The 27,801-nt window shown below is 57.3% G+C and overlaps 2 protein-coding genes across 9 annotated transcripts in view; one reads left to right on the top strand and one right to left on the bottom strand.

The window, feature by feature from the left end:
• Nucleotides 1-751: 751 nt before the first annotated feature.
• Pcnxl3 (pecanex-like 3 (Drosophila)) lies at nucleotides 752-22,672 on the bottom strand. Of its 7 annotated transcripts, none has more exons than XM_013513863.1 (35): nucleotides 21,991-22,243; nucleotides 21,448-21,635; nucleotides 21,136-21,235; nucleotides 20,987-21,026; nucleotides 20,810-20,905; nucleotides 19,474-20,607; nucleotides 18,888-19,008; nucleotides 18,625-18,803; nucleotides 18,220-18,310; nucleotides 17,675-17,810; nucleotides 15,005-15,165; nucleotides 13,869-14,022; nucleotides 13,601-13,633; nucleotides 13,206-13,377; nucleotides 12,991-13,101; nucleotides 12,575-12,666; nucleotides 12,313-12,422; nucleotides 12,011-12,116; nucleotides 11,811-11,903; nucleotides 11,540-11,690; nucleotides 10,272-10,416; nucleotides 9,827-10,004; nucleotides 8,798-8,906; nucleotides 8,545-8,674; nucleotides 8,084-8,142; nucleotides 7,787-8,002; nucleotides 6,649-6,902; nucleotides 3,768-3,998; nucleotides 3,487-3,590; nucleotides 3,045-3,192; nucleotides 2,710-2,940; nucleotides 2,355-2,629; nucleotides 1,856-1,989; nucleotides 1,475-1,773; nucleotides 752-1,399 (listed from the first exon to the last, which is right to left on the bottom strand). In XM_013513863.1, exons 1-35 carry the CDS (start codon nucleotides 22,141-22,143, stop codon nucleotides 1,205-1,207), a joined length of 6,129 nt encoding a protein of 2,042 aa, XP_013369317.1. In that variant the 5' UTR covers nucleotides 22,144-22,243; the 3' UTR covers nucleotides 752-1,204. The 7 variants fall into 7 exon arrangements, 6 of the variants coding, with proteins under 6 accessions (XP_013369317.1, XP_005384531.1, XP_013369314.1 ...); XM_005384474.2 differs by having other exon boundaries at nucleotides 15,005-15,126; nucleotides 18,888-19,011; XM_013513860.1 differs by having other exon boundaries at nucleotides 18,625-18,800; nucleotides 18,888-19,071.
• A 1,207-nt stretch (nucleotides 22,673-23,879) lies between these two features.
• The window catches only part of Map3k11 (mitogen-activated protein kinase kinase kinase 11), a 15,098-nt gene continuing 11,176 nt past the window's right edge, over nucleotides 23,880-27,801 (top strand). The window contains exon 1 of one of the 2 annotated variants that reach the window (XM_005384473.2): nucleotides 23,880-25,120. In XM_005384473.2, coding sequence (XP_005384530.1) covers nucleotides 24,382-25,120 — 739 coding nt within the window. In that variant the 5' untranslated portion in view covers nucleotides 23,880-24,381. The remainder of the gene's footprint in view (nucleotides 25,121-27,801) is intronic. The other variant, XM_005384472.2, reaches the window with a different exon arrangement.

A 27,801-nucleotide genomic window follows, 5' to 3' on the forward strand; every position in this document is an offset into this window, starting at 1 on the left:
AACAGCTCTACACGCTTTTTTTTTTTTTAAACTGGGAATTAAACCCAGGGCCCTCACACTGATGTACAGACAGGGTCTTGCGAAGTCACTAAGTTGCCCAGACTGGGCTGCAACTTAAGATCCTCCTGCCTCAGTCTTCCAGAGTGTTGGGGTTATAGGCATGTGTCACTGAAACCTGCAATAAGAGACCTAACATGGGGCACCAACCTCATTCATTCCTAGAACACCCCACATAGGTGTCACTGCCTCTTTAAGGCTTGGACCAACTGAGGTTCAGAGAAAGGTTATGGCCAAGACCAAGGCTGATAAACAGGTGTCCCTAGGGCTGGAAACTCTGAACCAGTGGTGGCAAACCTATGGCACTTGTGCCGCCATGGGCTGTTTGCACCACTGAGAGTTCTAGAAGGGTTCTGAACTATACACAGAGGAGTGGGAAACAACGCTACCACCGTCACATCAAGTTCTTCTTTTTGGTACCAGGAATCGAACTCATGACCTCACACTTGCCAGGCAGCCACTGTGCCACTGAGCACTGAGCTATAAGCCTGGCCCCACATCAAGTCTTGACAAGAGAACAGGCTTGTCAGGAAGGGATCTTCCATTGGCCTGACCTCTGTCCCACATCCTTCAACCCCACCACAACCCCATGCTCACCCATGCTGACTTGGCCACCTCTACTACCCTGTAACTCCCAGACAGAAGAAGCAACTGCCAACCAAAATCAAAAATAGTGTTATTAATTCTGGTGTTTTTGAAGCACAAAAAAAAAAAAAAAAAAAAAAAGAAAGAAAACAAAACAAAATAAAAAGAAAGGAAGAAAAAGAAACAACCCTCACCACATTTCAAGCCCCAGGTCCAGGCCTGGGGACCAGCTCTGCCAGCAGTGCAGACCCAGGGGCTGAGTCAGTCCTGGCCACAGGCTCAAAGCGGGACCAGCCCATGGGTTTGGCTCTTAGGACCTGGCTAGGAGGCTGCCTGCCTCACTTTGGGGCACTCAGGCCATGTATTAGGGGTGAGAGATCTGGGGTCAAGATCAGATGTCTGGGCCATTCAGTTCTGGTACTCTGGCTGAGGCAGCCGGAGGTCAGGGTTCAGACAAGGAAGCCAAAGCCACTCAGGTCCATGATCCAACAGAGGGCCAGAGGCAACACCGAAGGGGTCCAAGTTACTGATCCTAGGATGGAATCCAGTGGGCACCAGCCACTCAGTACTGGTGCTCCAACAAGGGCTGGGCAGCTGGGCTCTCTCGCTCCTCCACAGGGACAGGCCAGTCACCAGGAGCCCCAGTAGGTGTGCCACTCTCGGCAGCACTGCTGTCCAAGCAAGGAATGTCCTGGGCTGCTCTGGGGGGTGATGCCTCGGAGCTGACATCGGGGCTGAGGCTGAGGTCTAGAGGCGCCTGAGGAGGACAGACAGGTTGGCAGGCAAGCAGTCCTGGGCCTCCTGGGACCCAACCTTCCCACAGGTGCCTTACCTGAGATTTAGGGGTGCCTCCTTTGGGGCTCCCTGAGGCTGGCTCTCCATCAGATCCTCCCAACCCCTTTCGACCCCCTAGACTCCACTTCCCACTGGGCCCCTCAGAACTGAGAAGACCAGGGCCAGGGGTCCGGGAGGGCCGAGGACCCTCGGTGGGAGCAGGTGAGGCAGGGGGTGGTCCTGGGAGCCGAGGGGGAGGCCACTGCAGCAGTGGAGGGGGCCGTCCGTCACCAGAGCTGCTCAGGGAGGGTCGTGGCCCCCAGCCAGGGCCTGGTGGGAGAGGCTGGTCGCCACTGCCTGTGAAAGACAGATAAGAGAGCAGAGACCTCAGCTGGGCTGCTGTCCGCCCCATGAAGTCGGCCCTGCCCCACCCGCTCACCTGCTGTGTTCTCAGGCATGGCGTGTGCCAAGGAGGGGTTATTGCTGAGGGAGGTCAGGCCGCCGCCCCCACCGCAGTCCGAGTCATCCACATTCCCACCACTATTGCAGCCAGCGCCACAGCCCTTATGAAGCCTGGGGTGAGGGGGTGGAGAAGGGGTGCAGGTGGGGAGGCAAGGCTGGGACTTGTGAGGAACACCAGTCCTCAGGACAAGGCACCCAACATCTTGGAGATCCAGGGTCCTCATCTCTAAGAGATTTTGCCATCAACTGTGCTTGAAGACCAAAGGCCACTGTCAGCTCCGGGGAAGAGGAGACACCTCTGGGGGCAGTCAGCTCTGGGAGGGACTCATGTCTCAGGGTTCGAGGTCAGGGTCCAGCACTTCTTCACTGAGGGCCGGGAGGGCACCGTTTCCTGTCTCTGCACCCCTGCGACCCCCTCTGGGAGCCCAGGACACCTTGATGGGGCCTCACAGCGGGGAGTGGCAGTCAGGGCTCACCTCTCCCAGCTGTGCAGGAGCCAGCGGGCAATGGCGCCCAGGCTGATGGGGCCGCCCCACAGCGCCCGCAGCTGGGGGTGGCTGCCGGCCAGTGAGGTGGTAAGTGGTGACACGTAGATGGGGTAGCCCAGAGGCTGGTCACAAGAGGAGTTGATCATGTTGCGGAGTGCCTGCTTGGCATTCTGGATGCTGCCACGCTCGGGGTTGCGGTTGCGAAGGAACACCAGCTCCTGCTGCTGCCCAGCCCACAGGCCGCGCACACACTCCCGATTCACCTGCCATGGGTCACACTGTGGTCAGTGGCCAACACCGGGAAGCGGGGATGGGACGGTGGGCGGGATGGGGCCTTCCCCACCTTGATGACACGGAAGCTGAGGTGGCGCCGGTTGAGCATGATGACCTTGTACTCGTCAGAGGCATCATCCATGACATGCCGTAGCGCCAACAGTGAGGGCGTGTTGCTGAGGATGGCACTCCGCCAGGCTGGGTCACCTTCATGCGAGATGACAAGCCGTTCCTCGTTGGCTGCGATGGCATCATACAGGGCTGCTGGTTCCTCATATTCATCTGGGGACGTGAAGTGGTCCTGGGGGGGGGGGGGCGGAGGATGGGGTCAGGGGCCCCTGCCCCGAGGAAAGGCTTCACGCCCACCTGTGCACAATGCCCAGTGCCAGACGCACCACTCCCTACCTGGTGAAGCTTGAGGGCCATGCGAACCCCAGGTGCCACTACACGGTGCAACAGGTCCATGTCAGCAAAGACCCACTCATCACGTGGGGACGTAATGCGGAAGTCCCCCTTGAAGAGGGCGTGCAGGCCGTAGAGGAAGGGCTCCAGGCTGGGCAGGAGGAGGAACAGGGCAGTGATCGAGGACAAGGAGCCAGGACTCTCAGGTTTCTGAGGAGCTGAGACCCTCCCTCATGCTGGCCCCAGTCTCCTCATCATGCCAAGGGGCCCGTGTCCCTCAGAGGAGTGAGGAACGTGCAGAGTCAGGATGGGGAAAGGCCTTTTCCATGTGGACAAACCACACTGCCAGAAGTACCAAGTGGATTTCCAGACACACACAGCTCTTCGTGGGAGGGGAGCAGCAGGGGGGTGAGGAGCATACCCCCAGCCGGATGTGGGCACTCACCTGGCAGACATGCTGTGTGAGGCTGTCCCCAGGGCCCGGCGGCCCAGCACACACAGGCCAAAACACAGCGTGACCAGTGGCGAGTTCCAATCTTGGTCCACGGGCTGTGGCACAAGGACCCCCATCCCCAGAGCCCAGTTCAGACCTGGGACTGGGAACCTGGGGTGGGACCATGAAAGGGCCAGGCCATGAAAGTCTCAGGATTAGGGGAAGGGGAGAAGAAAATAAGCCCAGGTCCCTAGAACCCTGGTAGGGTAGCCCTAGGGTAGTGGTGACCCAACCTGGCTGCGCCGAGAGGCACAGTACTGGATCCACTCAAGGTGCACGGCACAGAAGGAAGGCAACGAGAGGCCAGAGAGGCGAAGGTCGTAGTCCTCATCCACGCTCAGGGAGAAGGTAGGGTCTGAGTCAGCATAGCCAGGGGCCCGCACAGGGCGCAGGGCAGCCGTGATGCCTTCGTGGTTCAGCCAGGCCTCCAGTTTTGGGGAGCGACTCACATAGTAGATGATGCTCTGGGGGAGGAGTGGTAGAGATCAGGTACAGGGAACGAGCCTGCCCCAGCCCTTGGCACCTGGGCAGAAGGCGAGGTGTCCCAACCTAAGGAGACCTGTGACACCCACCTCCTGCAGCCCATTTGAGCTCCCCAAGGCCACACGGGCAAGGGGACTTCCCTCTCCTGGAACAGGGAGGAGGCATGAGGAAGCCAACAGGAAGGGCCCCCACTTACAGAGCAGCCCTGGAGGGTCCTGAACCTTCAGTTGGCAGGTGCTTACAGGTAGCATCTGCTTGCTTCCTCCTGATGGCCTGAGAATCTACCCCATTTATAAGGGAAACTGAGGCTCAGATGACAGCCCTGCCTGACATCACACCGCAGGCCAAACTGACCTGAAGATGCAGTGGGGGATCCAGCTCTCAGGGCCTGAAAAGTTAGGCTGAGGTAGTGGGGCAGCCTAAAGGTCAGGGGTCCTAAATGCTCTTTAGGCAGTTGCAGGTGACAATCTGAACAAAGCCAGTAGCAAACACCTTGTACCCAAAGCTGTGGGCTCCTGCATCCCTTGTTAAGAGGCCACTGCCCTCTAAGCAGAGGTTGGGCAAATGGAGAGGGGCTTTTTGGAAGGGAGACTGCTGGCACAGCTAGGATAAAGCACAGAGCGAGGCTGGCAGCCTGGGAGGTTACAGGGATCCACATGCTACCCTGAGACAAGCAGATGCACTCCGACTGGGTGCAGGATGGGAAAGTCTATACTGGGGAGGGAGGGAGGGTGTAGCTGGCCAAAAACTCGCCATACAGAGGCATGAGTTCCAGCGCAGCTTGGGCAATCTAGTGATTTATTTGTTTTTGTTTTTGTTTTTTTTTGGAGACAAGGTCCCGCTATGCAGTTCAGGCTAACCTCGAACTTGTGGCAACTTTCCTGCTTCAGCCTCCCAAGTGCTAAGATTATAGGCGTGCACCACCATGCCCGGCCAATTTAATGACTTAGAGAGACCCTGTCTCAAAGTATTTTTCTTAAAAAGGGCTGGAAATGCAGCTCAGGGTGAGGATCCTAGGTTTAACCCCAAGTTACAAAACATAGAGGAAAATAAAGCCTGGGGAGGCTGTATCCTAGCACTATCCCACCCTCCTGCACACCTTGTGGGCTTCCTGCACAGCGGCCTTCAGGTCCCAGATGCCCTAGACCTTCCAGGCTTCACCCTGCACTCCACCATTTTTTTTCAGACAGGGTCTCAGGATATAGTCCAGGCCAGGCTTCAAGCCCCTGTGTAACTGAGGTTAAACTTGAACTTGTAATTCTCCTGCTTGCTGGATTAGAGGCATGTGCCACCACATCAGGCTTCCACGCATTTTAGCAGAGCTTCTCAAGGCCTCCAGACACCTCCGGCCAGCCTTTGGGCTGCAGGTAGATGGCCTCTGCAGGGCTGGGTACACTGTAGCCTGCTAGCCCAGGGAGGGTACCGTGAGCAGAAACCCACATGTGGCTTTGAGTGGGTTTTGTGTGAGGCAGCAGGTGACCTGGACAAGGCCACCAATCGAGAGATGGGACAGGAAGATGGACAGAACCTTGACCCCTAGACCTGTGACTGTTCCTATCTGGACTGTGGCTTCCTTGTCCATGAAAGTGGCAGGGAACCTCACAAACTCTTCCAAAGAGCAGAAGGACAGAAGGAATGACAGAAATTCTCCAGTGTGTGACAGACAAGATGCCCGTGGTGGGTGCAAAGGGACAGCAGGGATGCAAGGCCTGTGTCAGAGGTTAGCCTCAGGAGGGCAGGGTCACCTGGGCCCCAAAAGGTCACCCCGCCAGGCCCCACAGGGAGCTCCAAAGTTCCCTATAGGCAAGCAGGGGCCTCGCTAGTGACCACTGACCCACCCAATTCCCAGTGCCTTATCTAACCACAAAGCCACATCACTCACAGACACGCAGTTTCACCATTTCCTTAAGAGGTAAACTGAGGCATGGTAAAGGTGGCAGTATTTCAGACTGCTGAGAACCCCTAAAGCCCCCAGTTCAGAGTTCCTTCTATATCTACACTGTGTTTCACCAACCCCTACCAATCCTACCAGGTCTCAAGACCCTCAGGCCTGGCTTCAAAACCTGGCACTGGCATTCTCCCCTAATCTGGAGCCTCCCGGCTATCACTTCACCTCTGCTAGCCAACTTCCACACCAGGGGGCTTCAGAGGTCTGGGAGGGTGCAGCAAAGGCTATCTGCTCAGGAGGGGTGCCTGGCACGGACCCTGTCCCTCTGTAGGCAGCACCACTTGGTAGCCCCATGAGCAGCATTGGGATCACCATCACAGCTGGGTGGGCTATGGGGCTCACAGTCTCAAAGGCTGACCTCAGCATGGCCCATCAGCCCAGCACCTTGGTAAGGAGATCCACGCATGTGTTGCCCACCTGGCCACATATCCACTGCCCAAGACCAGCCGTCTGGAGGGACAATAGGAAGCTCCTGCCTAGACATCCTGTCAGAGACATGGGGACTTCTGAAGCTGGCTATCGGGCAGCAGCACTGTGCAGGATGCTTAAACTCTGAGGCCTCTGCCTCCCTTAGTCCAAATAAGCTCCCAACACTCCAGCATACAGGACACACAGGACACTCAGGTTGGTAAGTGTCTCAAGCAGGGACCCAGCTGTCCCACTGTGTGCCCCACCCACCGTACCTTGACATAATAGGTGATGAGGATCTTGCGGAGGTCAAAGACCTGCAGCATGGAGGCGGCGTTGTTGTCACTGATGCTGTAACCCTCCAGAACGTACTTACTGGCTGTCACCTCCCAGGCCAGCCAGCGCTGCCCGAAGGCAGCGTTGAAGGACAGAACGCGTGGCAGGTGGCCAGGCTCACAGCAGCAGCAGCCCTCGTCCTCCTCCACCCCTTCAGTGATGGCCTCCACCTCACGCTGCTGGCAGTATGTACCTGCAGGGGAGGGCGCCTGGTCAGTGGCCACTGAGACAAGCCCTGCCTGTCTCCTGCCACCTCGGGCCTACATGACATTCAAGGCCTGCTGCTATTCCCCTCCAGCACAGGAGTGAAGGTTTCTGCACAAATGATTAACAGGTGAGCCCCTCTCCTCTCCTGACTCCCAGCAGCCAGGTAGGGAGGAAGTGGGGAAGACAGGGGTCTGGTCCCTCATTCATATACATAAACACAAATTCAGAGGAAAAGCAATTTGCTTAAGGTGGTGGCACTCACGACTTCTGCTTAGAACCCATTTTTGTTTTGTTTTGTTTTGTTTTTGTTTTTTGAGACAAGGTCTCTAACTGTGTAGTTCAGGCTGTCCTGGAACTCACTTTGTAGCTCAGGCTGGCCTTGAACTTGTGGTGAGTGGTGATCCTCCTGCCTCAGCCTCCCAAGTACTGGAATTCCAGGCATGCGCGACCACACCCGCCACCCCCCTGCACCTTTGGGGCCTCCTCTGAAGCTGACATCCAACACAGGCATCAAGAGCAAAGAGCTGGGTCACTGACCAGGGCTGCACATGGTGCTGACTGAGCCCTGGTCTGAGACAACAGATGGCTGAACAAGCTGGCAGGAGCCAGAGCTCCAGGCCCAGCTTTCATCACAGAAGTCTGGTCAGTCACCATGAATCCAAAACCAGGGCACAAACAAGGCCTGGCCAGAAGAGGCTCCACCACCTCACAGCTATGAGCAGACGCCATCCACAGCAACCCCACTGGAAAGCCTAGGCTGGGGAGGTGAAGTGCCTTGCATGAGATTACCCAGCCAGTGGGGCCACGCCAAACAGGAATGTAGCCCCCATGCACTATCAAATGCAGTGCCCGCCCCAAGCCCTGGCTCACCCCGGAACTCAAGGCCACGCAGCTGGAAGGTGACAAGGCCATTGCCAACCTCGATAAGGTGCACCAGCGCATTGAGGTAGTCAGAGGCCAGGACAAAACAGTCGCCAGGGCCGTAGTTGCCCCAGCGGCCCAGCACCAGGTCCCCACACAGCGTGTGCTGCAGTGAGCGCGTCAAGTGCTCGTAGAAGATGGAGTTAAGGTTGTTGTCATCAGCTCCTGGAACCCAGAGCAGAAAGACAAAGGGATGAAATGACAGGAAGACAGGCTCCCTGGCAGGCCTGACAGCGGGGTACACACCAGGGTTCCGGTCCAGCTGTGTCACCAGGCGGGTGTTGGAATGATCCACACGTCTAGTGCTGCAAGAGAAGCAGGGTATCAGCAGAGGGTGACGCTCACTGGGGACAACTTCCTCCTGCCTGCCCATCTGCATGTCCCCTCCATCCAGGAATCACTGGGTACCCTCTGAGCCCACACCCCCAAGCTACGCGTGGGTGTCACCCTGGGCACCCCACTGAGACTGTCAGAGCAGAGAAAACTAAGGCTCAGGGACACAAGGAACTCACCCAGCATCACCCATTTACACCCTCACACCCAGACCCAGTGGCAGGCTCTGCCCTCATCAGTCCACCGCCGCAAGTGTCCCCATGGTGCCCACGCACCCTCTCACATTCCAGCCTTGGAGTCCAGCCTGAACTCCAAGCCCCTCCCTCCTTCCTCCCCAGGAACCCGTGACACCTGCTTTCTCCTGTGACACTCACTTGTAGTCGCGCTCCCAGAACTTGAGAGGCCTGGCGTAGGACATGATGAACACAGCACTGCCTAGCAGCGGGTTGAGTGGCGTGGAGAAGAGCCCCGAGAGCAGGGCTTGGACAAACAGCATGGCCGAGTCTGGGCACAAGTCAAGGAGGCGGTGGCAAGCACATGGGACCTCCCGCTGCCCTCTCCAACACCTACAGCCCCTAGCTGCAGCCCTCCCTGCACACTCCCACCCCAACAGCAGGCAGTAGATACGGGGCACGGCGAAAGGCTGGGCAAAGGCGTGGAAGGCCGAGCCCCAGGTGATCTGCCAGGGCGCAATGTAGGTCAGCACAAAACGCAGCTTGTACAGCAGGTCCCACAGCTGGCAGGGGCGCCGAGGGGAGATGGTAAAAAAAACGTACTGGGTTACTCATGGAGGTAGGATCCGCCAAGACCCCAGACGTCAGGCCTCACCCAGGACCTTGGGGCTACCCCCTGGTAGCCACACGGGGCCAAGCTCATCATTCCCAGCCCTTTCTCTCTGGACTTGGCTCGAGGCACCTGACACTGTGAGCAACTCCTGACTGTGCACAAGGTAGGATTAGCCATTTAATTCCCAGGAAAACCCCAGTGCTTCCTATGGCTTTCTCCATTTTACAGATGTCTGAGGTGCAAAGTAGGCAGAGATGGTGGTGACTCGCCCAGCTCATGCTATTCTGTCACGGTCCGGGACTGGTATTGAGTGGCCACCAACCTGGAGGCCACCAACCTGGGCCAGGCTGCACACGAAAATCAAATGCTCACATGAGAGAGAAAGGAGTGGAGGCCTGCACAGGGTCCCAGCTACCACGCCAGGCCTCCAGAACAGTGCAGTGGGTGGCCCTTTGCTCAAAATGACCTGTCTCCGGCCCCAAAGGGGGAATCCCACAGCCTGGTAGAGCACCTGCACACCCAGAACCCAGGGCTCCTGAAACTCCACTACGATCCAGTCTCCAGGGCTGTGGCTGGCAGAGAGGCAGCACTCAGAGGCAGGCTCTTTCCAGAGGACAAGGCCAGGTCCACTACACCAACTGCTTCTCAGGAAGGTGGGTGTGGGATAGGCCAGACTCGGGGCAACATCCTGGCTGACCACCAGTTCTCTAAAGGATCTGAGAATTGGTGACTCCACTCTTAAAAGCCTCAGCTTCCTATCTACAAGGGTAGGGTAGAAGTGACCCTTTTCTGGAGCCACCCCTGCAAAGGCCCCGAGCAGGGCTTCTCCCACCCAGGCAGAAGAATGCTGGGTCTCAGCCACGGGCTCACCTTGCTGCAGAGTAGGGACATGAGGAAGTAGTCAAGCAGGAAGCCCTGGGAGAGACGTGGATAGTCGAAGTGGAAGAGTAGGACAGTGAAGGCCAAGGTCAGGTACTGCTGGGGTGGACAGCAGAAGGCCGAGCGCAGCAGCTTCAGCCCAGCCACAGTCATCAGCAGCGCCCGGCAGCTGTGGGTGAGGGGCAGGCATCCGGTGCCCGGCAGGGGCTCAGGGGCCATGGACATAGGGGTCCAACCCTAGCCCACCCTGAGCCTCAGTTGTCTGCTGGGGCGGCCAGTCTAAAGGCAGTAAAGGGGGCATGTCTGCTTCAACGGGTAATGCCAGGGCTTTGATGGTAACCCCAGACACCAGCCATTCCCTCTATGGGCCTCCATTTCCCCAGTGGGAATCAAACGGGAATGCGGATGGGGGCCTGGCAAGCAAGGTGGTCCTCACTAGAGGCAGAACTTGTCCGGGTGACTGACGACAGTGTGGGCGTCCACTGTGAGAGCATTGAGCACCACGGCAGGATAGATGAGGTACTTCTCGACACACTGCAGGCCAGCGTAGAGCTTCTCAAACCACATCACTTGGGCAGCACCTGCGACAAGAAGGTGGCCTATTGGCCTCTGCGTGCCCCATCTTTCTTAGGGCCCTAAAGCCTGGGCACTGCAGGGCCAGCCAGAACCTTGGGGTGAACAAGCCAGGGACTGTACTGCTTTGGGTCCCTACAGACTGTGGCAGGAACTGATCTTCAGCAGCAAAAATAGAAGCTCGGGGCAGGTGCTTTACCTTATTTTACTATCTGTGGAAATAAGACTGATGAGAAACTCTCAGATACCCACTGGGGCTATACAAAGGTTACTACAGAAGGCTGGGAAGACTAATGGTGGGGTGACCCTGATCCATAGGCCCTGCTGAGGTGCAAGGCCCCTTGGCTCAAACTGACAGAAGCCAAAAAAATAAATAAATAAATAACTGACAGAAGCCAAGCTGCAGCAGAATGTGGTGGCACACCTGTAATCCCAGCACTTGAGAGGCTAAGGCGGCAGAACTGCCAAGATATCAAGGTCAGCCTGGACTATCTAGTGAGTTCAAGGCCAGGCTGAACTATACAGCAAGGCTCTGTCTCAAAAAAACTTTTAGCTGGGTGTGGTAGCACATGCCTGTAATCCCAGCACCCAGGAGGCTGAGGCAGGAGGATTGCCTGGCATTTGAGGACATCCTGGGCTACAAAGTGAGTTCAAGCACAGCCTGAACTACATATTGAGACCCTGTCTCAAAACAAACAAACAGGGCCAAGGATATAGCTCAGTAGCACAAGCCCCTGCCTGGCAAGTACAAGGTCCTAAGTTCAATTCCTGTCACCAAAAACAAAGAAACAGAAACACTTTTAAAATGCCACTGGTGACTAGTTTCCAATTCTGACCCCTTTAGGTCCCTGGACTTCTACTTCCAACTCCTTAGACATCAGAATGAGGGCAGAAAAAAGGTAGCACACACGGGATGAACTGGGCAGTGAGAAAGTGCGTAGAGACAGAGCAAGAAAGAAGTGCAGGGCCATGGCAGCGCAGAGGACAATGTGGGCAGAGGCTGCCCCCTGCTGGCACCCTGAGCCAGGAAAATGACAGCTCTCACCAAACTGGGTGGTGCTCCAGCCCGCACAGATACCCAGGCTGGGCAACAGGAGAGGAGACAGCGGCGGGCAGCCCCGCAGCACTCACCCCGCACTTCATACTGGCTGTACTCCAGCGGCTTCAGCACAGGCTGTGAGAGGCAGAACCAGGGCAGCTGCTTGCGGAGCTGCGGCAACAGGTAATGTGTGAAGAAGCCCACGGCTCCGGCCAACGCATACAGCACAAAGCCCAGCACCGACTGTGACAGGGAGAGAGGCCAGGCGCTCAGTCCACTGAGTGGAGCAGGAGCCGCTCCGGGCCCTTCGGAACAGCAGGCTCCCATGGAGACCGAGGGGAGGATGCTCTGTGCTGCACAAACCTTCAGGGCGATGAAGACAGTGCTGGCACTGATGGCGAAGGTGAGCACAGCGATCACCACACACATCACCAGGTCGGAGTGCAGGACCTCGCGCTGCAGGGCCAGAGAGAGAGCTCACTGCCTGTCACCCAAGGGCCATACGCCCCTCCTGCCCTGGACCTGCCACCACCTCCTCACTACAGCCCGCACTCATGCCTCACCACCGACTGGCGCATCTTCTCTGGCAATGGGTCTGGGGGCTCAGCCCGGGCTGTCTCCAGGCTCCGCTCCTCCAGTTCAGGGAAGAGCTTGCTCCGGACCAGAGACCTGGAGGAGGAAGTCAGGGCCAGGGCTGGGGAGGCACCCCCTCTTTGGCTGGCCCCAAGGGCCACAGCAGACCAGGGTCTATCCGTCACCACCACACACACTGATCCACAGACCCGAGCCCCTGCTGCCCACAGACACAAACACACACCCATGGCGCACACGTGTGTGGGCACAGACAGGAACACGCAGCACCTACCACAGCACAGTGGGATCACTGCTCTGTCGGCTCAGGTGGTAGGACAGTGCCACCAGGAGACCACAGAAGACGGAGAAGAGGACAGGAACGTGCTGCTCTGGCCAAGGAGTCTGGGGGGACAGCACATGCTGGTCAGGAGAAGTGAGGGTAAGTGTAGGGGCAGGGGTGTCCCCACGCAAGAAGCCCCTGCTGAGCCCAATTCCCAGCCCTGTCCCAACAACCCCGCTGGCCTCAGCATGCGCCCCCTTCAGGCCACACCTACCTTGATGGCCCCGAGGCAGAAGCCGTAAAGCAGGGCAGCAGCCAGCAGGCTGCGGGTGAGACTGAAGAGTGCAGTAAGTGGGCTGGTGGCAGCTGTGCGGCAGGGAGGAAGATGTGAAGGCCAGCTCTCATTTGCTGGCATCCCTCACCCCTGCCCCCCCCCCATCTTCCCGGAGCTGACTTCCTGGGACACCACTCCCCATTGTTCTCCGCTCCCCCAACCCTGAGACCTTCAGCATTTCTAACTTTCTCAGGTTGAAACCACTTGCCAGGGAAGGGGAGGGCGGGGACAGCTTCCTGTGTCCATGTTTTAGATGCAGGAGAAGACTCCACAAGGGCTGGAGACACAGACCCAATCCAAGGGCCCTATTGGGCTCTATGCACTCCTGCACCCTGGGCCGCCTGGAGGCATCATACCTGTGCCCCCAAAGCCATGCATATCTATTTGCTCCAACAGGTACATGAGGCAGGTGTTGACCTGGGGCAGGAGGCCCAGCAGGAAGACAAATGGGAAGCACAAGGTGAACACTGGCCAGGAGGAGAAACAAAGGCCCAGTCAGCCCACGGGCCCCGCGTTGGCCCACCCATAGGGGCTTGCTCCCCTGGGCCACCCCTACCCTGCCCAGTCTCACCAGTAGCCACATCTCGGGCACAGAAGAAAAAAGAGGCAGAGAAGAGTGTGAGGCCATAGAGGGACACAGGTGGGAAGGGCTGAGCTGAGCCCAGGGCATCCAGCAGCCAGATGAGCAGACAGCAGATGCAGAAGTAGACAGGCCGGCTGTACGCAATCACCCAGTTGTGGCCCTGTGGAGTCAGCGTGTGAGGAGCTGGGACTTCCCTGCTGCCCACCCCACAGGTATGTGCCTGTCACCATGCAGCCCAGGCCTGGCCCTGGCTCCAAGCTAGAGAGCTGGGCAGGGTGGGAGCAACTGTTGGGGGATGAGGGAGCCCTGCTGTGACCTCCTCCCACCTGGGCTCAGGCCCACTGGGGCTTCCCGGTGAGACACACTGCTCTGTGGGTACTCACGTGCATGGGAGACGCTGCATCAGGCTGCACGCTCTGGAGGGGAAAGAGCTATGCTGGCAACAAGACCCAGGGCCCTGCTGAGCCCTCCCCCTGGGCAGTGATGAGTGAGTGACCGGGCAGGATCCCAAGCAGTCTGGGCCTTGTGCTCTCACCTGTCACATGGTACCTTAAGCACCTTATCTGCTTCCTAGCTACCCTCTCCATGGGAAGGGGCAGGGGAAGGTCCAGGGAAAGGTGGGTGGAAGGGGACCAGGGCGCAAGGCCTGACCTTGAGTAGTGAGTATTGGCAGGAGGCAATGACCAGGCAGAACTGGAAAACCCAGATATCGGTGAAGAAGCCCTTGAGCAGCAGCAAGTAGCCCAGAAAAGCAACCAGGCTGCTCAAGCCAACTCCGAAGATGTTTTCCATCACCCCTCGAGTCCTATGGAGACAGGTACATCAGGGCATGGCCCTCCTGGCCCACCTTCTGGTGGGGAGTCGGGGACATAGGATTCTGTCCTAGAGTACCTCCTCCAGGCCTCTTCTCATTCCAGCCTCTTGGCCTCTAAAGAGCCAAACCTATGACCTCGAAGGGGAAGGTGGGGCTGCACCTGCTCCAGGAGGCTATCCTGTTCCTACCCAGTGTCCTAATCTTTGGCTCCTCCAGGTGCTGAGGCTTGAGGTACTGTCACTCTTATGAACTGCCCACCTCTAGCTCGTGGTGACACATGGCTACAATCAATAAACCACGCCACAGGTGCTACAAAATGGACACAGGCAGCTGGGCATGGTGGCGCACGCCTGTAATCCCAGCACTCGGGAGGCTGAGGCAGGAGGATCATTGCGAGTTCACGACCAGCCTGGGCTACAAAGTGAGTTCAAGGCCAGCCTGAACAGCATAGCAAGACCCTGTCTCAAAAACAAAAAACAAAAAACAGACACAGGCAAAACCCAACCAGCACACAGTCATGTGCCAGGACAGAGTCTGGTAGACAGGAAGCCCAGATGTGGGTTTAGGTCCAGTTCTCTACATTAAACAAAGAACAATCATTTGACTTTTCTATCGGACTTTCTGGATCTCAGTTTCCCCTCTAAGAAATGAGAAAGTCAAAGCAAATGGTTTATTATGTGCCTCTCTAGGTAACAGCACTCAATTTTCAAATTAAATCGAACACAGAAGCAAATAAAAAATAATGAGCTGAGAAGTGTTTGTCTTGAGCAGGGTTTTCAGAGAGACAAGGCTATTATAGCACTCCAGGACTTGGCTGCCTCTTGCACCCCAGAGGAACCTAAAGAAATGCCACTGCTACTGAGGCACAGTCAGGTTCTCTAACACCACAACTGTCTCCATGGGTCCTGAGAGTCCAGAAAGCAAAGGTTCTAAGGCTCTTTGGGGATGGGAGCCATGGCAGGTGGACACTCACCGGTCCAGCAGGGCCAGCAGGGCAAGACGTTCATAGCGCACAGAGGTCCAGCGGCCAGGAAGAAGCCAGTATTTGTAGCTGTGTTGGGCACGGGGTGGTGCCTCCTCCATCAGGGTCTGCTCCTGGGATTCGTGCAGGGAGTCCTGGTCCAGCAGGTCAAACTGCAGTCCCCACAGCCGCGGCTATCAGCCCCACCACCCCCATGATCCATTGCCATCCCCATCCCCAGCACACTTGCGTGGGTGACTATTTCCCTCAGCACACTGAGCAGCCCCACAGCCTGTCCTGGCCCTCGTCACAAGGGCCTGCTCCTTACTCTGGGCTCCCAGAACAAGGCTTGATGGCTGTGCGGGCTACCAGATTCGTCACTGACTACCATGTCCATCTTCCACAATCAGATGCACTTCCTGCCTTGTCCTAGGCTCTGTGAAGTTCACCCTGTCCTTTAGAATCTGGCACAAACGCTACCTCCTCCTCCCAAGTCATCACTGTCACCGTGACCATCCAATCAGGACCACAGAGCTCCCAGTCTTGAGGACTGGCTTGCACCCCAATGCTGGCACTGTGACGCCCTCTGTGAGCTGCTTCGCTTGTTTAGATTTGTTGTGCCTTACATTTAACAAACACTCACGGTGCTGGGTGCAATGGTACACACCTGCAATCCCAGCACTCTGGAAGGCTGAGGCAGGAAGATCACAGGTTTTAGCCTAGCCTGGGCAATTTAGAGACCTATATGGACCCTGTCTCAAAATAAAAAAAGAATTGTAAAAAGGGAGATTGGGGATATAGCTCAATGCAAAGGCCTTAAGACGGCCTTAATGCAAAGGGAGTTCAATCCCCACTCCCACTCTCCTCATCTCCCCAATAAACCATTCAAGAGGCATAGCTATGGGTCCAGCCTTGTGGACAGAATAAAAAGGACACAATGGAGGAGCTCAGCTGTACAACCCCTACCTCTGGAGGTAGCCATTAGCTGGAGAGGGAGGATGACGCTGACCCCAGTGATGGTTACAAAGTGTAAGTGATCAGGAAAGGGCACAGGGAGGCTTCCAGAGCCACTTCCAGAGCCTCGGGTGTTAGATATGTGGGTGTACTCCTTTTAGGATTTTTTTTTTCTTTTGGTGGTAGTATCAGGAATTGAATCCAGGGCCTTCACACTGCACTATATTTTTTAGTATATGTGCTGCCACAGCAAGCACTGAGCTACAGTTTTCATTGGGTCTCACTTAAGTCGCTAAGTTGCCCAGATGGGGCTTTGACTTTATTTTTATTTTTATTTTTATTTTTTGGTACCGGGAATCAAACTCAGGACCTTGCCCTTGCCAGCAGGCACTTATGTCACTGAGCTTTATCCCCAGCCCTAAATACTAACAATTTCATTGAATTTATTTATTTTGTTGTTTTGTTGTTGGTTTTTTTTGGTACCGGAAATTGAACTCATGACCTCACGCTTGCCAGGCAGGCGCCTATGCCACTGAGCTATATCCTCGGCCCCCAGATGGGGCTTGAACTTGGGATCTTCCTGCTTTAGTATTCCAGAGTGCTAGGATTACCAACACATACCACTGCACCCAGCATTTTTAGAATTATTCTTTCATGAAAGTGAATTATTCTTTAAACTCTCAGATCATTTGTTTGTTTGTGACAGAGTCTTGCTATGTTGCCCAGGCTAGCCTTGAACTCACCTCAAGTGATCCCCCTGCCTCAGGCACTCATGCAGTTGGGACAACAGACAAAATGCGATAGTATTTTTATGAATTTTTAGTACTTTTTGTGTTCCTGAACTGACCATGTAACCTACAGTTCAAATTGAGACGTTTGGGTCAGGGATTTAGCTTAGTGGCACAGTGCCTGCCTGGCAAGCACAAGGTCCTTAGTTCAAGTCCCAGTATCAAAAAACAAACAAACAAAAAAACCCCAACAAAACAAAACAAATTAAGACTTTTTTAGGAATAAAAAAAGATACTACTCAGCTGGGAATGGTGGCACATGCCTCTAATCCCAGCACTCAGGAGGCTAAGGCAAGAGAAATGGAGCAAGTTCAAGGCTACCCTGGGCTACATAGTGAGTTCAAGGCTACCCTGGGCTACATAGTGAGTTCAAGTCCAGCCTGAACTACTGACTAAGACCCTGTCTCAAAAAAAAAAAAAAAAAAAAGCTGACACTACCAATAACCATACTGAGACCAGAAGCATTAACAGAGAACGCCCCAGGCAATCACACTAAAGAAAGCTCCTGGCTCGGGGAAGAGCATGCTCATTCACTGGCAAACTGAGCCGCTACTTTTGGAGGTACCATTGCAAACACTCTTTGTGCCTGTAAACTGAGCCATTTAATGAGAAACAGCCCTATGACGTGCCCCCTGGCATAGCAACACAACCCTTGGGAACAAGACCTGGACAGGAAAAGACCTGTACTCCCCTCATTCTACCAGGGCCCCTACAGATTAGGAAGACACTCCAGACACGGCTGCAGAGTAAGCAAACACACCTTCCTGAACCACTCAGTGTCAAAGCCTGTACGCCCTCGGGCAGCCCTCAAAAGTCAGGACAGATGCAGCACAACAGAGTCCCCAAGCCCTCCCTCAGGGTGGCTGGCCCTCCCAGGCCAGCCTCAGCAAGCTGCTCACCACCTGGTCCCCTTCCCACACAGCCCTCCCCAGCTGCTCACCTCTGGTATCTCCAGGGGCACCCGGCGCACCTGCATGCCCTGTAAAACCACAGGCCTTGGCTGTAGCAGGTTCAGGCCTCCTGTGGCCTCAGGGACATCAGCAGAGTGGAAGCTGGAGGAGTGTGAGTGGCGGTCCCTGTGGGTACAGCAGTCATAAAGATCAAGGTCATCAGCAAGTTCCCAGATGAGGTGGGGTCAAGGCCACAGCCAAGCCATGACTGGGGTCCCAAAGGAACAGGAGCATTGGGGTGAGGAAGCAGCAGGCAGAAGCACCCCCTCCTAGCCTGAACAAGTTCCCCCTCTCTTCCCCTTTCTGAGGTAGCAGGCCCTGGACTTCCTGGAAGCTCCCACTTGGAAGAATCAGAGAGCCAGGGTCCCCCTGGCATCCACCCAAGCCTCCTTTTAATGCTCCGCATCTTCTTCTCCTCCCAAAATGGAGCTGCCCCAGCCTGACAGAGGAAGACAGAGAATGCCTGGGTTGGAGTGCTCCTGGGCAACACAGCACACCACACCACTGCCTGCAAAACGCCAGCCTGAACACTCACCAGGCCCCGTTGGCTGCCTGTTCCCCCTGCTGTCCCACAGGGTTCTCGTAGCCACCTCCAGCCAGGCCAAAGGTATAGGAGCGCCGCACACCTGAGACGGGTGTGAGAGACAAGGCACCTTGTCAGGAACAGGTGTACCAAGGCAGCACTCACGCGGGCAACCAGGACCACTGAGTGAGAAAGAAGCCTGGCATGGCAGCCCAGCCCCTGGGGACCAAGACCTGGATAGAAGAGCCTGCAGGTCAAGGACCTGGCCCCCGTGGTCAGCAGGCTCTGGGTCTGGCTCTGTCCCACCACTGGCTCAGCCTGTGACTTCAGGTGTGTCTTGGCTCCCTCATCAGCAGAGTGAAGACGACAGGACACCTATACTTCCGGTGGCGCTGGGCTGGCCGGGAAGGGGCTCACCGCTCTCGTCGTAGAAATAGTGCACGGCACCCTCAGAGGTGTCGTCAAAGGTGCAGGCCTCATGCACATTGGCACCGGCCCGTGTGAGCAGCAGCGAAGATGCGAAGTGCAGGGCAGAGGGCAGTGTCAACGCCCGCGAGTGGGAGGCAGCCCGGCTCCGCTGGGCCTCCTGCAGGCTGCTGGGAAAGGGTAGCCCTAGGTCAGCAGCTGGTGGAGCCAGCTGCCCCTCAACCTGCCCGGTGGCCCAGGGGGAAGATGCTCACTTGGGCGGGGAGCCCATGACAGAGGCTGGAGGGGTGGGGTTGCTGCCTGCATTGTGGCGTCTTCGTATGGCCTGGGTCCGCCTCACATTGCTCGAGCACTCCCGCTTGCCTGTCTCCTCCGCTGCTGCCAGTGAGAGGCCCCCGAATATAAGTGACAGAGGGTGATCAGTGCTGGTGGAATGGGCTGGGGGCAGGTGTTACAGCATGGAGTCAAAGGTCGCATCCAGTCCAACAATGCTCACAGCCCAGCCAGGTCACCTAGCCACTCATGCCTCAGTCTCCTCCTCTGGAATTAAGGGAGACAGTGGTCTGTCCTGCCCCACTGTGGCTGGAGAATGAGCATGTGTGACAAGCGTCCTCAGGGACCAGAGGCTCCAGTGCTAACCCCAGGACCAAGAGCAGGTGGATGAGTCCTCCCAACCTAAGACACTTGGCACACAACGTCACTCAACCACTGAGTCCATATCCATCTGCTGCTGGGAACACAGGCAAGCTGATGCTGACCAGGCCCACTCTAACCTACCCTTTGCCTAAACCCATGCCCCCAGCTCCCCTTGCCCACTCCACCCCTGCAGCCCATGCTCACCTCCTCCCACAGCACCTTCCTCCTGCAGCTCCCCCCGCCAGCCAGGCTGGTTGGCAGCAGGTCCCCGGCGGGCCTCAGCAGGCAGTCCAGCAGGCTCACCAGCAGCGGCAGCCAGCTCCACTCCCACCTGAGCCTCCAGCTCAGCCTTGGAGCCAGCGAGGGGAGCCCTCAGGACATCACCCCCGGCCCCATCCATGCTCAACACACGCGCATGTGTTTTGGCGCTGGCAGTACTGGGCGTCCGCTGAGTCCCATAGGGCCGTTTAGGGGGCACAGCAGTCCCCTCCTCACCCCCATGAGGAGCCCGCCGCTTCCGAGGCCCGCCTGCTGCACCCCGGGAGCTCTCAGGGGAGTAGCAGGAGGTAGATGAAGAGCTGTCGGTACTGTAGCAGCGCTGTGATCGGAGACTGGAGGCTGGGCTCAGTTCGCTGCCCTCGCTGGTGTCCTCATCCTCAAAGAAGCCTGCACCCTCAAGAAGTGGCCTTCGAGGGGCACGGCCAGGTGGAGAGTGTCTTCGCACGGGTGGCCGCCGTTTGCTAGGCCGCAGCAAGGCCAAGTCCTTGGGCCGCACAACCAGGAGCGGCTCGGCAGGGCCTGGTGGTGTCCCTGCTCCAATAACTGTGTCGAAGGAACGCAATGTGTCATCCGAGGGAACCCCAGCATCTGGTGAGGCAGGCAACTCAGCCTCAGAGGGGGGATCGGTGTCACTGCCCTCAGGGGCCTGCCCACCAGGTGGGCTGTCCAGGTGTGTTGAGTTGGTCTTCTCGCTCTTGAAGCTGCTCAGGGTCTCCCTGTCAGTGCCACTGAAGCAGGAATCTGAGGAGCCGGCTTTCTGGGGTGTGGGCTCACCAGAGCCCCGCCGATCTAGGGGCTGGTAGCCATTGGCTCCCCAGCATTGTTCCCGTCGACTGCTGGTCCTCACCAGGGCCCGGTCAGGCCGGGTTAGAGTCAGGAAGCTCTTGCTCAGCTCCTGGCTGAGGCTTCCCTTCAGCAAGGGGCTCATGGGAGTGTCGGCCACACTGCTCCCACCCCAGGGAGCGCCATCTCCGGCCAAGGGAGAACGCTCCGAAGAGTCCGTGCTGGGGAGACAGGTGTCTGGGATAGCTCCTGGGGGCGTCTGGGGAAGGTCTCCAACTGTCAGAAGAAGACAGAAAGTCAGATGGCTGTTCTGCCAAGGAAAGTGGTGTTAACAGGCGCTTAGGTCTCTGCTCTCCCTGACGGTCCAGTTCTATCCACAAGTGCAAAGACAGCCCCAAGATGCAGCAAAAGTTGGGGTGATTCAAGGACAGAAGATTTGGTCTTTCCCACAAGCGCCCGCCCTGTCATGCCCACTCACTCAGTTTCTCTTGTGAGCTGAGTTTCAGCATCTCTCGGTCGGCAGAGGTAACGATCACATTGTTGCTGCCCTGCTCTCGCACGAGCTCCTTGATATCTGCAACCATGGCACAAAGGTGTCAACAAGATCAACCTATTCCACCTTACCACCTTCCAACCCTGAGCAGCAGCCACCTACCTCTGAGAGGCCCAGAGTCCTCCATCCGGGGCAGTAACTCCTGAGCAGAGAGAGATGCATGAAGGAGCAAACCGGACAGGCTCAGAACCCACCCACAACAGACTGGCTCCCAGGAAAGCAGTGAGAAGCTGAGGACCAGGACTACTCACCGAGACCTGGTTGAAGCCAAACACAGAATGCTGGGAACTGCAGCGTACCGGAGGTGTGGAACTCACTTTCCGAAAAACTGTCATCTCCACTCCGGGGTCCCTAATGGAGGAAGGAGAAGCAGGTCTGAGCTGACCGCCTCCCTCTATATCATACTTCTCCCCAACTTCACCACTGCTCCACTCTCAAGGGTTCCTTTACATACCTGACTGCAGAATGCATGAGAGAGTCAATGTTCCCAGTCCTGCTCTCTCCTCTTAAGGCTCAAGGCACTGAGAACGCTCCATCCCCCACACAGCCCCTGCCCCACCCACCTGGGCAGGCTGCTGTCCGCCTGGGCAGGCTCCTCCTCCTGCTCTCCCATCGTAGAGTTGCGTTTCTCCACAATCTCCCCCTGGTCGAACATGGCATGCAGCCGATAGTTTACAGTCTTGATGGTGGCAAAGATGACAGCCACCACGAGGCAGTACACACCGGCTACCATCAGGCTGGGGGGCAGGACCTGAAAGTGGTAATAAATCAGGTAGCTTCTCACACAGCCTTACCCCCTGGGGGGGTACTTGCCACCAGGCACATGGCTAGGATTAACAAATTTCCATGAAGACTTCATCACCCCTCTGTATAACCGATATGAAGATCCTGGCAGAGGAATGTCTCCTGCTTGAATGGCTCAAGGTCACCTGACCCAGGAAAGGAAGAATTTGGCATCTCCACACACACGCAAATTCTACACCAATTCCTCTCTCCACAGTCCAGCACCCCAGGTACGGCTGCGAATCCCTGCCAGGCTGCCCAATCTCTACGATATCCTGTCCTCCCTTCCTCGACAGGAGTTACAGGTGTCAGCAGTGTCTCACCATGTACAGCAAGAATGGAAAGGTGAGCAGGAAGATCCAGACATAAAGGTGGAAGCAGTTGGAGAAGGTGCTCTGATGCGGATCGAAGAACCAACCTCCGGTGAGCGAGGCCCACACCCCCTGGCGCAGGATCTGCAACACTTGAGACCCCATGACCCCGCCGCTGCAGCGCGCGCCCCCCTCCTGGGACCCTCATGGGGGCGGCCCCCGGCCCATGCCCCGCCTGGCGCCGGAGGGCCCCAGGGCCCCGCCTCGCGCTCACGCCATGGTCTCCCCCCAGCGGGGGAGGGGACTGGCGGGGCGCGGGTGCGGGCAGGGGGCGGGGCCGGGCGGGGGTCAGCGGCGTGAGGCACGAGTGCAGGGATGGGCCGGCATCAGGGGTGGGGTCTGAGCCCAGAACCCCGGCCCAGAGCTGCTCCAAGGGGCTGAACCAGCAGGCAGGCGCGGGGCACGGGCCGGGCACCCGTCGGCGGCATCCAGAGGTGGGCGTGGGGGTGGGTGCTCCTGGAGTACAGGCAACGCTTCCTTGGTTGCAGACCCGTGAAAGCCTTGGGACCCTGAGGTCCACTTCTGGGGTCTCAAGTCAATCCCTAAGGGCTTTACGTTAGCCCCGCTTCTGCCGGTACCGGCCCAAGGAGGAGGCCGGAAGAAACCGCGAGCTGCCAGCCTACAGTGGCGCATGCGCTTGATAGACCTAGTTAGGACCCGGAAAAGGAAAAAAAAAAGTAACAGCACGAGTGCGCAAGCGCAGAGAGGTGACGGAGCAGAGAAACAGTACGGGAGAGCCTTTTGGGCGTGCGCAGTCTAAAGAAATCCAAAGGCGCAGCTTTTGGGCGCATGCGCATATCCAGGCGGGGCCAACCTGGTGAAGACCCGACAGCTGGGCGGAACGGAATGGGTAATTGAGTAGCCATTGGGTAGTGGCCGAATAATTGACGCAAAGCTTTTCCAGTGAGTTACAGGAGGCGGGGAAAATATGTAGGCGTGAACTTCCCAAGACTACGCTAAAATTTCGGCCCTCCTGGATCACACCTCTCTCTGGTCGCCCCTTTTATTGCTAGACCTCCTACGTCACGGGCGCCCCTGGCCCTGATGAGCGTTTACTTCCGGGTCAGAACTCAGTCTTACTGTGTAGAGAGAGAGAGAGATCCTGCGGAACAGGCAGGAATAGTCGAGTAGGATGGTGTCGTCTTTTTTAAAGTGACAGGCCTTGAGTCAGTTGGTGTCAACACTACCCAGCGGTTGTGTGACTCAGCTATTCTAAATCCAATTTGGGGCATACTTCTGGACAACGGTCTCAGGATTCCGCCCACTGGGGAAGGGACGTGAAGAAGCGGGTTATTTCCCAGGTGAGAGAAAGAAGTGTAGAAGAGTCTGTTCCAAGAGAGCTTGGAGGCACAGCCAGTTCGTCTGTCTTCCAGTCTTCCCCACCTCCGGTCCACTAGCTTTGCAAAACGGTGTCACTTGTTCCTATTTAAAATACGAAAAACGTGAAGCTGAGAGAAAATACATCATAGTCCTGCAACTTCGCAGCCAAGACCGTACTTGGGTTTGCCTTCTCAAGTCGCGCCTTCTCAAGCGCGACTCAATAACCTCTTTTACAGATGTGGATTCAGATACCGAGGGCAGGGCTGGCCTGAGCAGCGGACCACCTCGCCTGGGGCTTTTCTTCCTAGGTCCCAAAGCCTGCTGTGATGGGGGTTCTAGGGCTAGCCTTGTCCTCCTGCCTCTCCTGGCCCGCCTCTCTGGGAACTCCCCAGCCCAGCCGCTGGAGCCTCCTCCGAGAGGGGAGCGGTGCAAGCCGCCCGCGTCATCTGATGCTGTTTCCTGCTGGAGGGAGAAGAGCGGAAAAAAGTGAAACTCCACCCTCCACCTCTGCCTCCCGCCCCCGGGGCCAAAGTACAAAGGGAGGAGGAAGAAGGGAACGGGGTCGGAGCTGTGGGGCCAGAGACACCAGGGCCAAGAAGAGACAGCTTCAGGTCAACGGGGAACTCTCCCTCCACATTCTGGATAAAGACCCACGGGAATCCAGGCACTGCCCCTGGCAGGCCCCACCTTACACTTGGCTGGCGCCAGGGCCAGCCTCCTAGGACTACTCCGGGACCCAGGGACGCTCAGGCCCCTCCAATGCAGCCATGGTGAGACTCAGGAGGCCCCAGGGCCCCACCCCTCCAGCCTGACCACGCTGCTGTAGGTGCCGTGCTCTAGAAGCCCGAGATGCGGGGGGCCGGGAGGCGACACTCCTGGCTCCCCAGAGAGGCGTGGGTCTGGGGCTGAGGGCCAGAGCCCGGATGCCCAGGTTCTGGCACTAAGGCTTCACCGGCCAGCAGGGGTGGGGACCACGGGCACCCAGAGAAGACCGCCCGCACATTCCAACGCGAGCTCTTGGCCATGGAGCCCTTGAAGAACCTCTTCCTCAAGAGCCCTCTGGGATCATGGAACGGCAGTGGCAGTGGGGGAACAGGGGGAGGTGGTGGAGCCCGGCCAGAGGGGTCCCCAAAGGCGGCTGCTTATGCCAACCCTGTGTGGACAGCCCTGTTTGACTATGAGCCCAGTGGGCAGGATGAGCTGGCCCTGAGGAAGGGTGACCGTGTCGAGGTGCTGTCTCGGGATGCAGCCATCTCAGGAGATGAGGGCTGGTGGGCGGGCCAGGTGGGCGGCCAGGTGGGCATCTTTCCATCCAACTATGTGTCTCGGGGTGGCGGCCCGCCCCCCTGCGAGGTGGCCAGCTTCCAGGAGCTGCGACTGGAAGAGGTGATAGGCATTGGTGGCTTCGGCAAGGTCTACCGTGGCAGCTGGAGAGGGGAGCTGGTGGCTGTGAAGGCAGCTCGCCAGGACCCTGATGAGGACATCAGTGTGACAGCTGAGAGTGTTCGCCAGGAAGCCCGGCTTTTCGCCATGCTGGCACATCCTAACATCATTGCCCTCAAAGCTGTGTGTTTGGAGGAGCCGAACCTATGCTTGGTGATGGAGTATGCAGCTGGGGGGCCCCTCAGCCGTGCCCTGGCTGGGCGGCGCGTGCCCCCCCACGTGCTGGTCAACTGGGCCGTGCAGATCGCCCGTGGGATGCACTACCTGCACTGTGAGGCCCTGGTGCCTGTCATCCACCGTGACCTCAAGTCCAACAACAGTGAGTTCCCAGGGGCGTGGCTGGAGGGTGGCATGGCCCAGGTACCTACCTCTTCCCACCCCTCATCTGCCTTTAACAAGGGATCTGCCTGAGGTCAGAGCTCCTGCCCAGGGGAGTCCAGCTGACCAGGGGTACCTCTGGCCTTGTACTGGCGCCAAAGCAGGAATTCCAGCCACTTGGCAGAATGCTCCCCTTCTTGCCCCTGAAGGAGCCTTGATCCTAGCCTGGAGCTGCCATTTGGGCAGATTACAAAACTCAGATCTCTCAGGTGGGCCATCAGCATCCTGCCTAACTGCAGTCACCATCTCAAGAAAGTCCCCTGGAGGCCAGTGGTCCTTATCTTCTCCTTCCCTGAGCTTCACCACTCTCATGGTATTGCTGGTCTCTTCTCCCCTTCCCTTCCCTCATAGTGAGCAGCTCCTCCAGGAAACAGATCTCAGGGGAAGCCCCCCACTTCTCACTGAGGTCAAGGCTCTGTAGAGATTGAAATGCTGGCCCTACTCTCTGGCTGCATGGCCTCTAGCTGGTTATTTCAACTCAAAGCCTCAATTTCAGCCTCTGAACAGGGAGTGACCAGGAGGCTGAAATGGCTTCACAGCCTGGGCAAACCCTCACACACCATGCCTGACAGTGGGTCCTCAGCTGTGGACATGTACATTGGAGGGGAAATGGCCGTAGGAGAGCAGGATGACCAGCAGGACCCAGCCTAGAATCAGCGTTTCAAACCCCCAACATGCTTGTCCATCATGGGTCCAAGACACGTAAGTGACAGGTTCAGGGGCCATCCTGAGGCAGGCAAGCTTCAAACCAGGCCAGAGCAGGCAGCCTTTAGAGAGGCATGTAGTTGGGTGTGTAGGCAGAGCCTGACAAGAGCAAAGGCATAGAGGTGTGTGTGCGGGGTGAGGGCGCTGGGACCAGGCCCTGCTGGAGTTCAGGGGTAAGAAATGCAGGAATGGGGATGGAGGTGGGGGCAGACCCAGTGGGGACACTGGAGAGCCACAGAGATTCTTGGAAGAGACAGGCATGGATATTTTGAGTTTCCAGGCCTTGGCTGACCATGGGCAAGGGGTGCGGGAGAGATGAGCACCAGGACTCAGTGATATTCAAGTCCTTGCCAGGGTTGGAAGGGAAGGGTCAGAGAAGACCTGCCAGCCACTCCCCATTCATCTGTGCCAGAAGCCAGTTCCCAACTCTCAGCCTTACCCCTGGGCCCTAATAATCTAGGGACACCCCCACACACACCTTGCCCTAGCTTACGGGGGATTCCCCAAAGGGCTATGGGTGGGGGGCTCCTGTCTTCTGTTTTTCCTCCGTTTTCTTTCCAGAAAAAATGGAACAATAGCCCAGGCTCCAGCTCCCCACCCTCCCCACAGTTTCCTGTGTTTCCTGCTGCCCCTGGGCTGGCTTCCTGCCCCAGCTCCCTCCCTAGCCCAGCTGCCTGCAGGGGAGGAAAGAGCTGGGGGTGGGGGGGTTGCTAGAGAGGAAGGAGCCAGGGATTGCTCCCCTACTGTGCCCCCCCTCCAGTTCCTCTGCTTCCCTCTCAGAGTCTGAGCTGCTGTGGTGAAGGGCAGGCAAGGTGCCCTCAGCTTTTCTGAGCCTGGCATCTAACCTCCTAGACCCCAGTCCTAGGCCGGAGTTTCTGTCGGCGGGATTGGGGTGGGGGGTGTCCCTGAGCTGGGGGGGCATGGGCAGGAAACAATGGCATGATTTTCCTGGACAATGGGGGCCTTGTGAAGAAGCCTGGCAGGGAGAGAGGGGGGAATTCTCCAGGCCCACGAGTCACAGGACTGAGCAGCCAGCCCAGCCTGGGCCTGACCTCCCCCAGTTTTCCCCCAAAAGACCCCCCTCCCAATTGGAGACTTGGGCCAGGCCTCCCAAAAAGGAGAAGTAAGGACCATGGGGGGAAGTGGAAGAGGCGTGAGTTGCCTGGGCCACTCCCAATGCCCCCCCGCCAGGTCCCTTTCAGGAGCCAGTGAGCCCTAAAGAGGGGCTGCAAGGTTTGCCTCTTCTCTCAGTAGCCCCGACCTCCCAGGTCCAGGGTCTCTGTCAGATACCACAACAGCAGCTTGGGTTGGGACAATTTCAAGGCCCAAGCAGACAGCAGGACAGCTTGGAAGAAGAGCAGGAGATGCGAGCTTGAGGCTTAGCGGTGTGGGGATGGGGGTAGCAAAAAGACCGTGAGTGTGAAGAAGTCCTAGATTTGGGGTGAGCTGCTGTTCCACTCTGGGCCTCAGATCCTCTAACTGAAAAAGGGGAGACTGGCCCCTCCCTAGCTGTGGTGCAGGAAGTGCCTTGCCAGTCTGTGGTGTCCCATGTGCAGCCAGACACCTGGTCAGAAGGAGGCAGGAAAGGCTGGTCCTGCAGAGGCGGGCAGGGCTTGGGTTCTTCTCCCTCCCTGGCCTATCATGGGACCTCCTCAGATTAGCTTGTGCTGAGCCTCCTGCAGCCAGACCAGAGGCTGCAGAGAAGTAAGGAGTGACCCAGGGCAGAGGAGAGTGTGACATATGTGATTGCACTATCTCCAGGGCAACCAGCTTGTCCAACACCTCTGCCAGATGTCAGACCCCCAGCAGAGGCTTTGAAAATTGATAACTAGCTTGATGTTTGTGTTGACCGCCCCCCCCAGATGGTTTTGTTGTCATTCTTTTTGTTTGTTTGTTTGTTTTCCGGTACCGAGAATC

The sequence above is a fragment of the Chinchilla lanigera genome, unplaced genomic scaffold (assembly GCF_000276665.1).
Source record: "Chinchilla lanigera isolate Chin_1 unplaced genomic scaffold, ChiLan1.0 scaffold00021, whole genome shotgun sequence".
NCBI lineage: Eukaryota > Metazoa > Chordata > Mammalia > Rodentia > Chinchillidae > Chinchilla > Chinchilla lanigera.

Bases quoted from the DNA above. Each gene is read 5' to 3' on its own strand.
- Pcnxl3 (XM_013513859.1), bottom strand. From the start codon at position 22,143: ATGGGGTCTCAAGTGTTGCAGATCCTGCGCCAGGGGGTGTGGGCCTCG. The intron at 17,811-18,219 runs GTGAGTGTTCAG...CTGTACCCACAG, and splicing joins CAGGCAGCCAACGGGGCCTG to GGACCGCCACTCACACTCCT. The intron at 12,667-12,990 runs GTATGATGCCTC...CCTGCCGCACAG, and splicing joins GCATGGCTTTGGGGGCACAG to CTGCCACCAGCCCACTTACT.